General features: G+C 45.3%; 4 protein-coding genes across 10 annotated transcripts; 2 read left to right on the forward strand and 2 right to left on the reverse strand.

The window, feature by feature from the left end:
* Positions 1–225: 225 nt before the first annotated feature.
* On the reverse strand, positions 226–1,657 carry LOC119121972 (zinc finger protein 2 homolog). 2 transcript variants are annotated; one of them, XM_037250106.1, is made up of 2 exons: positions 1,440–1,657; positions 226–1,092 (listed from the first exon to the last, which is right to left on the reverse strand). In XM_037250106.1, exon 2 carries the CDS (start codon positions 1,081–1,083, stop codon positions 298–300), a length of 786 nt encoding a protein of 261 aa, XP_037106001.1. In that variant the 5' UTR covers positions 1,084–1,092; positions 1,440–1,657; the 3' UTR covers positions 226–297. The 2 variants fall into 2 exon arrangements, with proteins under 2 accessions (XP_037106001.1, XP_037106002.1); XM_037250107.1 differs by having other exon boundaries at positions 1,411–1,657.
* Positions 1,658–1,795: 138 nt separating this feature from the next.
* anapc4 (anaphase promoting complex subunit 4) lies at positions 1,796–6,748 on the reverse strand. The gene is made up of 28 exons (XM_037250096.1): positions 6,569–6,748; positions 6,337–6,452; positions 6,164–6,269; positions 5,951–6,083; positions 5,784–5,858; positions 5,695–5,721; positions 5,569–5,613; positions 5,411–5,495; positions 5,243–5,350; positions 4,982–5,152; positions 4,853–4,917; positions 4,737–4,779; positions 4,560–4,636; positions 4,389–4,489; positions 4,271–4,322; positions 4,134–4,189; positions 4,024–4,070; positions 3,818–3,874; positions 3,705–3,761; positions 3,538–3,631; positions 3,343–3,440; positions 3,205–3,266; positions 3,086–3,124; positions 2,923–3,024; positions 2,769–2,846; positions 2,546–2,713; positions 2,220–2,343; positions 1,796–2,087 (listed from the first exon to the last, which is right to left on the reverse strand). The coding sequence occupies exons 1-28, from the start codon at positions 6,621–6,623 to the stop codon at positions 1,887–1,889; spliced, it is 2,442 nt and encodes an 813-aa protein (XP_037105991.1). The 5' UTR covers positions 6,624–6,748; the 3' UTR covers positions 1,796–1,886.
* Positions 6,749–6,927: 179 nt separating this feature from the next.
* On the forward strand, positions 6,928–8,932 carry LOC119121968 (oocyte zinc finger protein XlCOF6.1-like). Of its 6 annotated transcripts, XM_037250100.1 has the most exons (4): positions 6,928–7,233; positions 7,449–7,724; positions 7,808–8,149; positions 8,180–8,932. In XM_037250100.1, exons 1-4 carry the CDS (start codon positions 7,041–7,043, stop codon positions 8,863–8,865), a joined length of 1,497 nt encoding a protein of 498 aa, XP_037105995.1. In that variant the 5' UTR covers positions 6,928–7,040; the 3' UTR covers positions 8,866–8,932. The 6 variants fall into 6 exon arrangements, with proteins under 6 accessions (XP_037105995.1, XP_037105993.1, XP_037105994.1 ...); XM_037250098.1 differs by having other exon boundaries at positions 6,931–7,233; positions 7,808–8,932; XM_037250099.1 differs by having other exon boundaries at positions 6,936–7,233; positions 7,449–7,712; positions 7,805–8,932.
* Positions 8,933–9,125: 193 nt separating this feature from the next.
* LOC119121970 (zinc finger protein 774-like) lies at positions 9,126–12,123 on the forward strand. The gene is made up of 3 exons (XM_037250104.1): positions 9,126–9,399; positions 9,760–10,860; positions 11,964–12,123. The coding sequence occupies exons 1-2, from the start codon at positions 9,207–9,209 to the stop codon at positions 10,839–10,841; spliced, it is 1,275 nt and encodes a 424-aa protein (XP_037105999.1). The 5' UTR covers positions 9,126–9,206; the 3' UTR covers positions 10,842–10,860; positions 11,964–12,123.
* Positions 12,124–12,278: the final 155 nt, after the last annotated feature.

The following is a 12,278-nucleotide window of genomic DNA, read 5'->3' on the forward strand; positions in this document are numbered from 1 at the left end:
TTTTTATTTCGACTTGTATGTTCGTCACAATTAAGATTCAACATTTTTTGCACTGTAACCGCATGACTTGCCAAAATAGGCAACAGGATGAGGCTTTTGTGCTTACCTGGTCCCAATTTCAACCAGTAATTTTTGTCACCTAGCTCCATAATTACACTTCTATATGTTACTTTTGCTACCACAAAAAAAAAAGTGACATTCTAAGTTGTATACAGCAACAACATATTGGTTCATATTTTTATTTTGGTTCAAATGTTAGAATAATCCTGATTCCTGAGAGTTCATAAGAGTCTTGCTTCAGACAGAGCAGGAGAAGGGCTTCTCGCTCGTGTGGCTCCGCATGTGTCCCATCATGTTCCGCTTTGTGGTGAAACGTTTATTGCATACAGAGCAAAAAAAGCGTTTCTCTCCAGTGTGCACCAGAGTGTGCCGCATCAAGTTCGCCTTGGCGGAGAAGGCCCGGCCGCACTGCGAGCAGCTAAAGCGTTTCTTGCCGTTATGACTTCTCTGGTGAGTGGACAAGTTTTGTCGGTGGCGGAAGGTTTTTGTGCAAACTGAGCAGGTGAAAGTTTTCTCTTTGGTGTGGGACCGCATGTGCGAGACCAGGGAGTCTCGCCGGCTGAAGGCTTTGCCGCAGGCCGAGCACGCGTAAGGTTTCTCCCCCGTGTGTCTTTTCATGTGACGGGTCAAAATTGCATGGCTACGGAAAGCTTTACCGCATTCGGAGCAGCTGTTGTGTTTTTTAGCTTTGCGGATCACCTTGGGAGATTCTTTGCCGTCGTCGCTGTGGTCCGTGATGTAATCAGACGAGTGTGACGTCACTTCGTCCGTATCTGACGACGGAGCAACACTATCTGGTTGCGATACTCCTGCTTCACCGTGCAGTCCTCTGTTGCTTGTCTTCTCTTCACTCGGGCTGTGATGAAGCTGCGAGGCCTGAGCTTCGTTGTCATCCTCACTCTTCACAAGCATATTAGTGTAAGGAAAACTGCTGATGGCAGACTCCGCATGCTCCCCATCATGACCTGTCCACAAATCCTCTTCTTTAATGCTGAGGAGTTCTGGCCCGCCTTGACTCGCCATCGTCAGGAGCTGGATGGAAAGAAAATCCATGGTTAGACCAATAACGTAGAGAAGTACAGTAACGGTTTGTATTCAAATGTAACATTATACTAACTAGCATGCTAAGCTAAACGGAGAGCCTACCGAGTATACGAAGACAAGCTAATCGCAAAACATTTTATATTCATTTGCGGATATACGTGTATAATACACGTGGACTAACAGAAGCTCAAGAGGTTACTACACAAAGGAGACAAGGGTTCTTGATGTTTACTGTGAGCTTAGCTTTCTTTAACATCACAGCCACACCGTACAACTAGTGAGACAAACGAAATGGTGTACACTTACATAAACTTGGGTTTACAAAACATACATACCACTTTGGCCTGAAAGTGAACAAACGGGGTAATTTACTTGAACTTTTTAACTTCGCGGTAACGCGTGGCTGTTTCCTATCGCGCTGCTGCATTACGTCACTTCCGGAAACAGGAAGTGCACTCGAAATTAGACTTTTGTTTTATCTTGCAACGTAATATTAACAACTACAAATAACAAGAAAAGGAAAACAAATTCACGCAGAAATAAATTGCGCACCATGTAAAACTTTCAACTATCGCTAGACATACAAGAGCGCCGCTTAGTGGCGAAACGTACAATTACACGTAGACTTTGCCAGTTACAATCCATACAATAAAATATATGAATGATGTTAGAATATACAAAGGCAAATAGATAAGCACGTACATCTTTATTTTAAGACAATAACTGCTGCATTTTTTTTAACTTTTTATGAAAAAGTAACAAAAGCAAGTAAACAAGTCCATCTACAGTTCAGATGTTTCCTCTGACTCCAAGTGCTCCTCGGTTTTCCCCGCTTCATCGTTTCCAGCCTCAGCATTCTCGTCTCCCTGGCTGGTCATGGTGGCGTCAAGCGTATCCGGCTCGGCGGTGTCGTTCTGCGGCTCGTCGTCCTCCTCTTCCATGTCCATCTCAAAGACGCGGAGGTGCCTCAGATTTTCGCTTAGCTGCAAGGCGGGAGGTGGAGAGAGTCAAAGATAGCTCACTGTGTGCGGTAGGCCTTATCCCTTACTTTAGTGGAATGGCAAAAAATGAGTAATACTATAAATGTTAGAATAATTGCACGTGAGGACGCTTACCACACAGGCTACTTCTCGGATGCCATTGACTGCGACAAACTGCGCCTTCATGCCATCCAGTTCCCGCCTCTGATTTCCCAGCATCGGGCCTTGGCAGGGAATGTTGCCGCTCTGCTGGTCCAACCTGAAGGTACGTACAAGTGGAACATCTTAATCGGGAGCATTCATAGTGTGGTATTGCCAAAAGTTAGAACAGTCCACCTGTCTGTTCATGACATTTATCAAATTATTTAACAAAAAAGTATCACCAGTATGAACAAGAGTCAATTGCACAGCAGATGATTATCCCGATTTTAAAAGAATTGAAATAATTTGATGTAACACACCTCATGTTGGGCATCCAGTTGAATTCCCTCTCACAGTTGAGGATGGAAGAGAGAGGAACCTGCGCCAGGACACTGCGACTGTTGTCTTCTTCTGTTCCCTGAAGGACCACGGTTAGCATCTCGTCGTTGTAGTAACGAGCATCCAGGCAGCTGTAGACATCCTGCGGCCTGGAAAAAACAGACGAGAGTAGAAATGGAAGAAACCTCGCTGTCACTCGCTCACCGTTGCTCTGCGTTCTCGACGTCTAAGGCGTCCAGATGGCGGCTCAGGTGGAGGGACGCCACACTGTTGGGGATGTGTCTGCAAGAAGCAGTTAAGTGAGTGAGTTATCAAAATTACTGTTACCACTTGAGTGTGAAAACTATAAATAGGCTACCTGTTTGGGTCACTTGCTTTGCGCAGCAAGAAGAGTTTGTGCGGCAAAACGTGCGGCATGCAAAACACCACGTAGTGCATTTTGGTCTTCTTGTCATTCCACCTGAGGAACAAACACATATTACGCATTGAACATTCATGGTCGCTTCTTATATTTTACTTACAAGGATGGAAGCTCAAAAAGTCGCGGCGTGTTTTCAGAGCTGGAGGTTAAAAAAAATATAGAAAAATTAGACTTTTAATCATAAACGGTATTTGGAATAAGACAGATGAGAGATCCGACCGCTGTGGGGCTGAATACAGGGGCAGAAAAGTAGCCTGCTTCACAGACTTCCCGATAACTTCCTGCACACAAGGAAGCGTCACATGACCTCATTTGGTTTAAAAATCACTCGTTGTCGACTTCACTTGGGAGCCTCACCGCCGGTTTCTGCAGACACAGCTCGATTACATTCTCCATCATCCGCTTGACAAAATGCAAAGACTTTTGGGGAAAGGAAGGAAACAGCAGTGGGCTCTCTAGACCAAAAAAAAACAACCCATACACAAAGTAAGCTTTTTTTTAATATAAGTTCATGTAAAAAAAACAGTGCGCAAACCAGAAGTCGAAAATCACCTCTTAGGTGCGTGCTGTCCTGCAAAAACTTGAGCCACTGGTTGCCCTTAGTACTCGGGGGCGAGACCAGGTCCTCGTCCTCATCCTTCAGGTACTACAAACGAGTAACGGTTGCGCAATTTGAAAGGTAGAAAACGCTTGTCAGGAGATATTATGTCATGGCTTACCTGTCCGACCCGCTCGACATTGAAGTACTTCCCCTTGCGATCGAAGAGCTGCTCGTTCTGTGGCGAGAACGTGACACTCAAAAGTGGAACGTGAAGCTTTGTGCCGGGCTCACCTTGCTAAAATGCTCCGAGAGGAAATCGGCGACAAAGGCGATGTCCTTCTGTGTCATCTAAAAGGAGCACATTCGAAATTGAGCTATAATTGACCCGAAATTTGATAATCATGATCAAACACGTTTTGACAAAAAAAAATTTCAGGGGAGCTCCTGAGTGACTTTTGGTGGAATTGTGTTCGATAGCACCTAAATACAAATCTCACCTTGTTGAGTTCCGGAGGGACGTGCTCATCGCACATTCTAAGCATCGCTGTCGAGAGAAATAAAAAGTTCAGGTGAATGTTCGATGCTAAAAAAAAAACTTTATACGTACCCACATACAGCCAGCGGAAAAAGGCTTTAAAGTTCTTCATGCTCTTGTCGATCACCCTGCGTGTAAAAAAAAATAAAATAATAATCACAGTATAGCGTTTCAAACTAGATTATTCCGAAAGCCGTGGATAAACTTACTGCAGGAGCTCGCTGGTCTTCAAGGAAAAGGAACCCACGGCCGTGATGGCGTCTGTTTCCAAAAATTAAAAAGGACGTATGTGAAACGTTTCCACAGGCTTGTTGCGCGGCACGCTACCTTCGATGGCGGCCGAATCCAGGCCGAGGGGCTGGAACTTCTTCTTCCACAGGGACATGCCTTTCACCTCGCTTAGGTGGTAGAGCAGCGCCTCGGAGCCGCTGGTGGACGAGCAAAAAGAGCGCTTTGACGCATGTCGGGAAAGGAAACCCGAGAGACACGTGCTCCTACCTCTGCAGATGGCTGATCACCAGCTTCTGGATGCTGGAGTAAGATGACTCGATGGTCTGGCCCAGCTTCTTCAGACCCTGCCATGGAAACAGGAGAAAACAAATTTATGACCGGTGCAACAGGATTGACCTTTGAAGAACTAGGAAATTGGTCAAGTTGAGGACCTCTCGCGCTCACCTTGACAGTCAACTGGTTCATGAGAAGAGCCTGCAGTTCAGGACTTCAGAGTCAGAGAACCGAGTTAGCATTGGACCTCCACAAATCTTAAGTGAACGGAACTTGGGCGTCCTCACCTCGACTGTCCCCACAGAAGAAGCTCCAGGAACTCGTCCTGTACCTGCGTGCTTGTGTTCTTTTCCTAGAGGAAAACAAAACAAAACATCACAGCAGTTCTTGGCACTGGGAGAGGAACCCGAGCCCACCTGGACAAACTTGGTGAGTCGGAGGTCCATCTGCATGAGGATTTCTTCCCAGGCCTCGCACATACACGTGAGCGACAGGTGCAGGTACTGCAGCAGCGTGGAGATGTGGGTGAACTTGCGAGCCATCCTGGTGAGTTCGGGAAGGCAGTCGGACAGCAGGCCCGTGTCCAGCTGGTATTAGGGGAAACATCTGCATTTTGAATGCCCTACTTTTGATCCCATGTGATGACAAATTCTTACGTTGGGGTGAAACCGTCTCACCTGAACGAAGCAAATCTCCACGTGGTCCTCGGCAGACTTCACCTCGGTGATGACGGCCAAAGACTTGAGGTCACTGGCCAGACTTACGGTGCGGCAGCTTCCGGAAACCTGCGCAGTGGAGTTAAAGGTGAGGGGAGAACCGATTGACCCCCTTGTGAGATGACTTACTTCGGGTAACGTTGCAATCTTGTACATTCCGTAGGCGTAAAGCTCCACATGGCCGGCGTCTCCTCCGAGGACGAGTATGTTCAACCTACACGGAGAAAAAAGGCAAATGTAAACAGCGCTCCTATGGTTTGCTGTTGGAGCATTAAGACAAACTGTACCTGACTTCTCCAAGGAGGTTCATGATCTCGTCAGACTTCTCCTCACTGCAGAAAAAAAACACACATTATGACTGGGTAGGAATATATTTTGATTAGGCTCCAAAACAAGTGCAAAAATGAGTTCACCTGAAGAGCTTTGATGTTGTGCTGTAGCTGGAGAACAAAAATATGAAATTAGCTCACCTGAGAAGATGTTGGTGATTTAATCTTCTTACCTCTTGGGGAGGGAAGCTAATTTGGGGAGGAACAACTTGGACTCATCCTCTGACTGACAAAAGGATCCAAGGACACTGGAGCACATAAACAAGAACACAAAACATGAATATTTTCTAATTCTCTTAACGTAATTCGTTTTGGCCAACTTGAAGGCATAAATGCCAACCTGCTTTCCTCCGTCACCTCCATCCAGTGCATGCAGCTGACGGGGTTTTGCATGTGGAACACATGCAGGATCTCTGCTTTCTCCACACTGCACAACACCACCTGCTTGGTGTCTCCAAGGCTGAAAGCCAGAACTGAGCAACCAGGAGAAGATGAGAACTTGAACTAAAATAACTGAGACCTTTTTTTTAATCAATAACAAGCGTTGCTTCACTTTTGCCATCAGGTCTCCAGGCGAGTGCAGTGATTTCCTTCCCGATGTGCTCGCTGGGTGCCAAGCTCCAAACCCGCTGGAAACTGGCTAAGCGGTGCAGCAGCAACTACAAAAACAAGATAAGAATTATTACAATAGAATTGATGACTACCAATATTTCTTCCTGAGCGTACCTCTCCAGTTGTACTGGCCAAAGCGACGAGATCTCTTTTGGGCGACCATGCCATGCACAGCACGGGGTTGGGAAGCTGCTTCTCTCCGACTTGCCGGAAGGAAGGCATCCTTTGTGCTTAATAATACAAAACAATACAAGAATATGTAAAGTTATCTTGTCATTCTAGTTACCGCGGTGCGATTTGTTTTTAATTCTCTGGTTGAAGTTGGTTTTTACGCTGATAATCTCACCTTTATTCTCCTCCAACGTTATGTCCAAAGAAATGTTCGATTGACGAACTTGCATACGAGAGAAATCTCGTTTTTATGTTTCTATTATTCACACAACTCGCTTACTTTTGCTATTCCGAGGGGAGCGCCATGTTTTTTTCCCCTCGACCAATCATCGTGAAGCAACGGGTAGCAAGAAGAGACAAATTTGCTCATAAGGAAAAACGCAATATTGTAAATAATAACTTATGTTTGCCCATACGTAATACATTGATTAAATTTATTAAATTCAATATGAACGGGTTGCAATCCGTTCAAGTTAATACTTTAATGCACATTCATCAATTGTTATCGATAGTAATGAAGCGTGTGACGTCATATCCGTGCGACCCCTTACTATTTTTCTTTTTTATTGAGCTTTGACCCATCACGGCCACCGGCCGAGGTAAACGAGGGAGCTACCTTGCTCGCGACAGGTTGCAACGACGCCAAAATGTGCAAAATCCAAATGTTGAGAACGTTGGTGAAGCATCGACTAGATCATGCCGTCGAAGAGATAGTTGAACTATTTGAAAAGACGATAGTGGAGTATGAGGAGGAACTTTCTCGAACCAAAAAGGAGATCGAGCGACAACGCGACCTACTGGACGCTATTCTCAACCCTCAAGTTCGACTGGACAGAGCAGGTTTGGCGTTTTCTTCACCTTTTTTTGGGTCATTTTGTCAGAACTATTCGACCAAGTAAACGGTTTTAACATGACTCAGTTTTTTTGTTACCATGGAGCAGGTTTGTTTGCTTTTGCTCACATGGTCCAAAGCACATTCCTCGCACACAAAATGACCAAGACCCCATCCAAGAGCTCTTTAGTAACACTATTTGTGTTCATGCTTGTGCCTGTAGAGGCCCAGGTTCAGCAGGCGTTAGTGACGACTCAAGATGTGCATGTTAAAGAAGAAGAAGAAGAAGAAGAGGACATTCAGAGCAGACAAGACGCGGAGGCTGACGTCACCACGGGCACAATGACTCTTGTCTTCGTGAAGAGTGAAGAAGATAACAAAGCTGTGTTAGCACAGCTTCATCACAGTGAGGAGAGCAGAGACAGTACCTCAAGTCAACACCGTGGATACAACTCTGCTGAGACCCCATCCGAGAGCCACAACCTGTTAACATTAGGTGGTAGTTCTTCATTTTTTCCCTGATTGTCTTCACAAATGGGGCCCAATGCTCTTTGGTAACACTATTTGTGCTTGTGCCTGTAGAGGTCCAGGTTCAGCAGGCGTTGGTGACGAGTCAAGATGTGCAAGTTAAAGAAGAAGAAGAAGACATGCGGAGCAGACAGGACGTGGAGGCTGACGTCTTTGTGAAGCGTGAAGATAACGAAGCTCAGTTCTCACAGCTTCATCACAGTGATGAGAACAGAGACAGTAGCTCAAGTCAACACAGTGGAGCATTGCAACCAGACAATTCTGCTCCACCATCAGATTTGGACGACAGAATGTCACCCCATTCTGATGCCGATTCAAATATTACTAATGTGAGCTCTAACGGTGATATCAGTCCAACTATCTCCTCCGAACGCGGGGAAACGCTTGTCCAGAAGTCGGAAATGACCACTGGTGTGTTGTCGCACGCAGACAAGAAGCCTTTTAAGTGTCCCCTGTGCGATAAAGGGTTCTCTAGGAAGATGTACATGATGGCTCACCAAAAGGCACACTCCAAAGGGTTCCCTTTCACCTGCTCGATATGCGCAAAAGGTTTCTTATTAAAATCACAGTTGCGGGCGCACACCAGGTCACACACTGGGGAGAGACCTTTCACCTGCTCGGTGTGCGCCAAATCTTTCTTTTCAAACGGACAGTTGCGGATACACAGCAGGATACACACCGGGGAGAGACCTTTCACCTGCTCGGTGTGTTCAAAATGTTTCATAACAAGAGGACATTTGCAGAGGCACTCCAAGATACACTCTGGGGAGAGACCCTTCAGCTGTAACGTTTGCAACAAAAGCTACGTAAGAAAGTCACACATGGAGTCGCACATGCTGACGCACACGCAGACGGGCGAAAAGCCTTTTGACTGCTCCGTCTGCGGCAAACGTTTCTCGACCAGGCAATATCTGAGGTGCCACATGAAAAGACATTCAGAGGGGAAACGTTTTACTTGCCCTGTGTGCTTTAAAGACTTCGCCAATAAAGCTTATATCGGGATACACATGGCGACGCACACTGGGGAGAAACTGTTCAGCTGTGATACCTGTAATGAAAAATTCACATTTGGGTCTCAGGTCAAGAGTCATGTGTGTACTGGGAACAAATAAATACTCTTGTGTATCTGTAACTTAAGTGTATCACTTTGTGGGCTTAATAAATCGCTATCACAGAAAAGTTTGTTGTATAATAATAATTTTCGCTCTTATTCTCTTTTTTAAATGTTAATCGACAGGTTTTTAATAGGGGCTTTGATAACGTTACATTATTTCACAACCTAGAAACTGAACTCGTCGCAACCTTGGGACGTCCTTGCAGAAATGAGTACGTGTCACCAGACGGTGGCAGTGTCGTAAAACAATTAGGATTACTTCTATATCCGAAGAAGAAGACAACCGGAAGTTAGCAACACGTTGCTAAGTGAAGCGCAAGCGTGATTGGAAAAGCAAAAATGTGCAAAGTGCAAATGTTGCGAGAGTTGGTGAAGCGACGATTAAATGTGGCTGTGGAAGAGATTTTCGAACTGTTTGAGAAGACCATAGCGGAGTACGAGGAGGAACTTTGTCGAGCGAAAGAGGAGAACGAGCGGCAACGCGAACTACTGGACGCTGTTTTCACGCCTCAGTCTGGGCTCGATGGAGCTGGTTTGTTTACGTTTCAACTTGTCTTCGTCTGTTGCCATTTTTACATTTGATTATTCAGCACCGCTGCCTTGAATAAGTCGGCTGGCTGCGATTTGTCGATATTTGGGTGCGTGGCCAGCGAGGCGAATCCACGTCCAGTATTTACGTTCTAATTAGCCCAAATTGTGTTACATAGCACAGTAAAAATTTTATTTTCTAGGTTAGTTGACAATTTTTTTTATCAACGCCATAAAATTGTCATCATTCATTACACACTCGATTGACTGACCACTTAGAGTGAAAATATTGTACACTGAATTAGGGCTGGAATTGCCCAATATCACTTTGGTCTCTAAAAGTTCCATTCTTTCTCTTCTGCAGACACTCAGCATCCAGTAGAGATTCCTCCTGAGCCGCAGCAAGCGTGGAGTTCTGCTGTGGAGCACATTAAAGAAGAAGTGGAAGACGTGTGGAGCAGTCAGGATTGGAAGCAACTTCCAGGCCTGAAGGCGGCAGATGCCACCTCTGATCACCCTGTGAAACATGAAGACAGTGAAAACAAAGTTTCCGCTTATCAGCTTCGCTGTAGTCAAAGCGAGCAGAACAGACATGCTGGCAGAAGGTCACAAGCACACAACAGCAGGGCGCCGCTGTCCGATATGGACGAGCGTGACGTCACGTCGTCCGAGACCGATGGCAGTGACGACGCCAAAGAACGTTCCAAGCGTTCTAAGGACAGCAAAGCCGCCGGCAAGCGACTCTTCAACTGCTCCGAATGCGGCAAAACCTTCAGCCGGAAGGGAACTTTGAACCGACACATGAGGACGCACACCGGAGAGAAACCTTTCGCTTGCTCGTTTTGTTCCAAAATATTCTCTTTAAAGCATCACAGAGACCGACACATGCAAATACACACCGGAGAGAAACCCTTTTCCTGTTTATTTTGCCCTAAAAGATTCAGAGACAGGTCCAAAATGATGACGCACATGAGAACGCATGCCCCTGAGCTGCCCGTTTCCACCAGTCCGCACGCCACGACGGCCGTTGGAGATCACGCTAATGCTTCTCCCTCGCAACTCGACAACCGGGCTCCGCTATCGGACCTGGACGACGCCGTGTCACACTCTTCCGGAAGCGAGCAAGGCAACAACGCTGAAGACGCCGGCAAGACCTCCAAGAGGTTCACGTGTACCTTCTCGCTATGTCGCAAGAGTTTCTCCCGGAAGGACTATTTGGAGTTACACATGAAAATGCACGCGGAGGGGAATTTCACCTGCCCTGTTTGCCATAAGAGATTCTCCAGTCAAAAATACGTGATGATACACATGAGGACGCACACTGGGGAGAAGCCGTTCGGTTGCAACGCCTGCGATAAGAAGTTCACGTACAAGTACCAGGTGACCAGACACAAGTGTGTCGGCGCCGTTGATGTCAGCGCATCGGAAGCGACGTCTTTGGAGTGATTTGCTGGGATGTAAGATTGCTACACTAAAGGGAGGGGAGATTGTGGGTGTAGCAACGCTGATTAGCTAACGAATGTTACGCGGTGCGAGGCCTTGGCCGATTCGTGACCCCAGCAATGCAGAGTCTGTCCTGTTACTCCTCAGCTGGTTGGCAGCCGGTTGGCTGACTCGTCCTTGATTAGATATCTCGAAGGGTGTTGAGGGTCGTTTTCCTGTGGACCAATGTAACTTTCTTGCTAAGTTTCACACAATACGAATATTGAGTAAATATGGGAAAACTTATATGCAACTACTTCAACAGATGTTTTTTCTGTAACACTTAAAGACAAACAGTCACAATCAACAACAACCCATTGATAAAAGCTACAGAGTTGGCTTAAAGGGAGAGAAGTTCTTATGAATTAAAGATCGAGTGAGATAAGAAACGAAGGGAGGTAGAGGAATTCTCTGAGTCCTCCCAACTCGTAAATAATGAGGCCTTTTGTTAGAGCGGTGCTCACTCTAACTTATTTTTGCAAGAACCACACGGGAGACAGTATGCCCTTTTTAAGCACTTGCAAGTGGAGAGTCATTCGTCGCTGTGCGTACACCGATGATCGAATGAGGTGTGACTTTGGATTCTTGCAAGAGAGTATTTATTGAGAGAAAGCAGGGTGGGGGGTGACATTGGACATGTTTGGTGGTCACCTCAGCAACTGGTTAATCAGTGCGGAGGGTCCCAGCTCATTGTTTTACAAGGTCGTGGAAACAGAAACTAGTGGAGCATTTTAGATGACTAACTAAGCAAGAATGTTTTCACACCATTTGGAAAGTTTCAACAACTGAATGGTTAAATTTTTCAGAGTCAAGGAAAGGTAAAAGGTTGAAACAAAGTTAATAATTCTAGTCTACATTCCAACATAATCATACGATCAAAATAATCCTAACACCTTTGGTCAGGCCGACCATCTAATTATTCCAAGAAAAACACAAGGATTCAACACAAAGCTTCACACAAAGAGACACAAGGCCATTCACACCGGGGAGAGACCGTTTTCCTGTTCGGGAGAAATAATAATAATGCAGTAATGAAGTCTTTGATTTTAAATTATGATGAAGACCAATGTGAGCACACTCAAACAGATTTGTCAAAAAACGTCAAGTTTATGTTCATTGTAAAAATTGTCTTTGTGTTCCCCGAGAAATTGATTTTACTTTTCAACTCTGTATCTAATTGTGACCTGAGAACCGCAGAGATGACAAAAGTGGAATGTTTCCATAAATAAAAAACAATTTAAGTCTTCTCATTGTAGTGGGCTGTATGATCAATATGCTACGTAATTATAAAAGAAAATACATATCAATGTGAAATCATTAGATATTTATTCAATTTTATTTACAATGACAGGATTGTATAAAATAATTTCCAAATCCGAACTCCTGTGAAATGTTATTTTT

This window comes from Syngnathus acus, chromosome 4 (assembly GCF_901709675.1).
Source record: "Syngnathus acus chromosome 4, fSynAcu1.2, whole genome shotgun sequence".
NCBI lineage: Eukaryota > Metazoa > Chordata > Actinopteri > Syngnathiformes > Syngnathidae > Syngnathus > Syngnathus acus.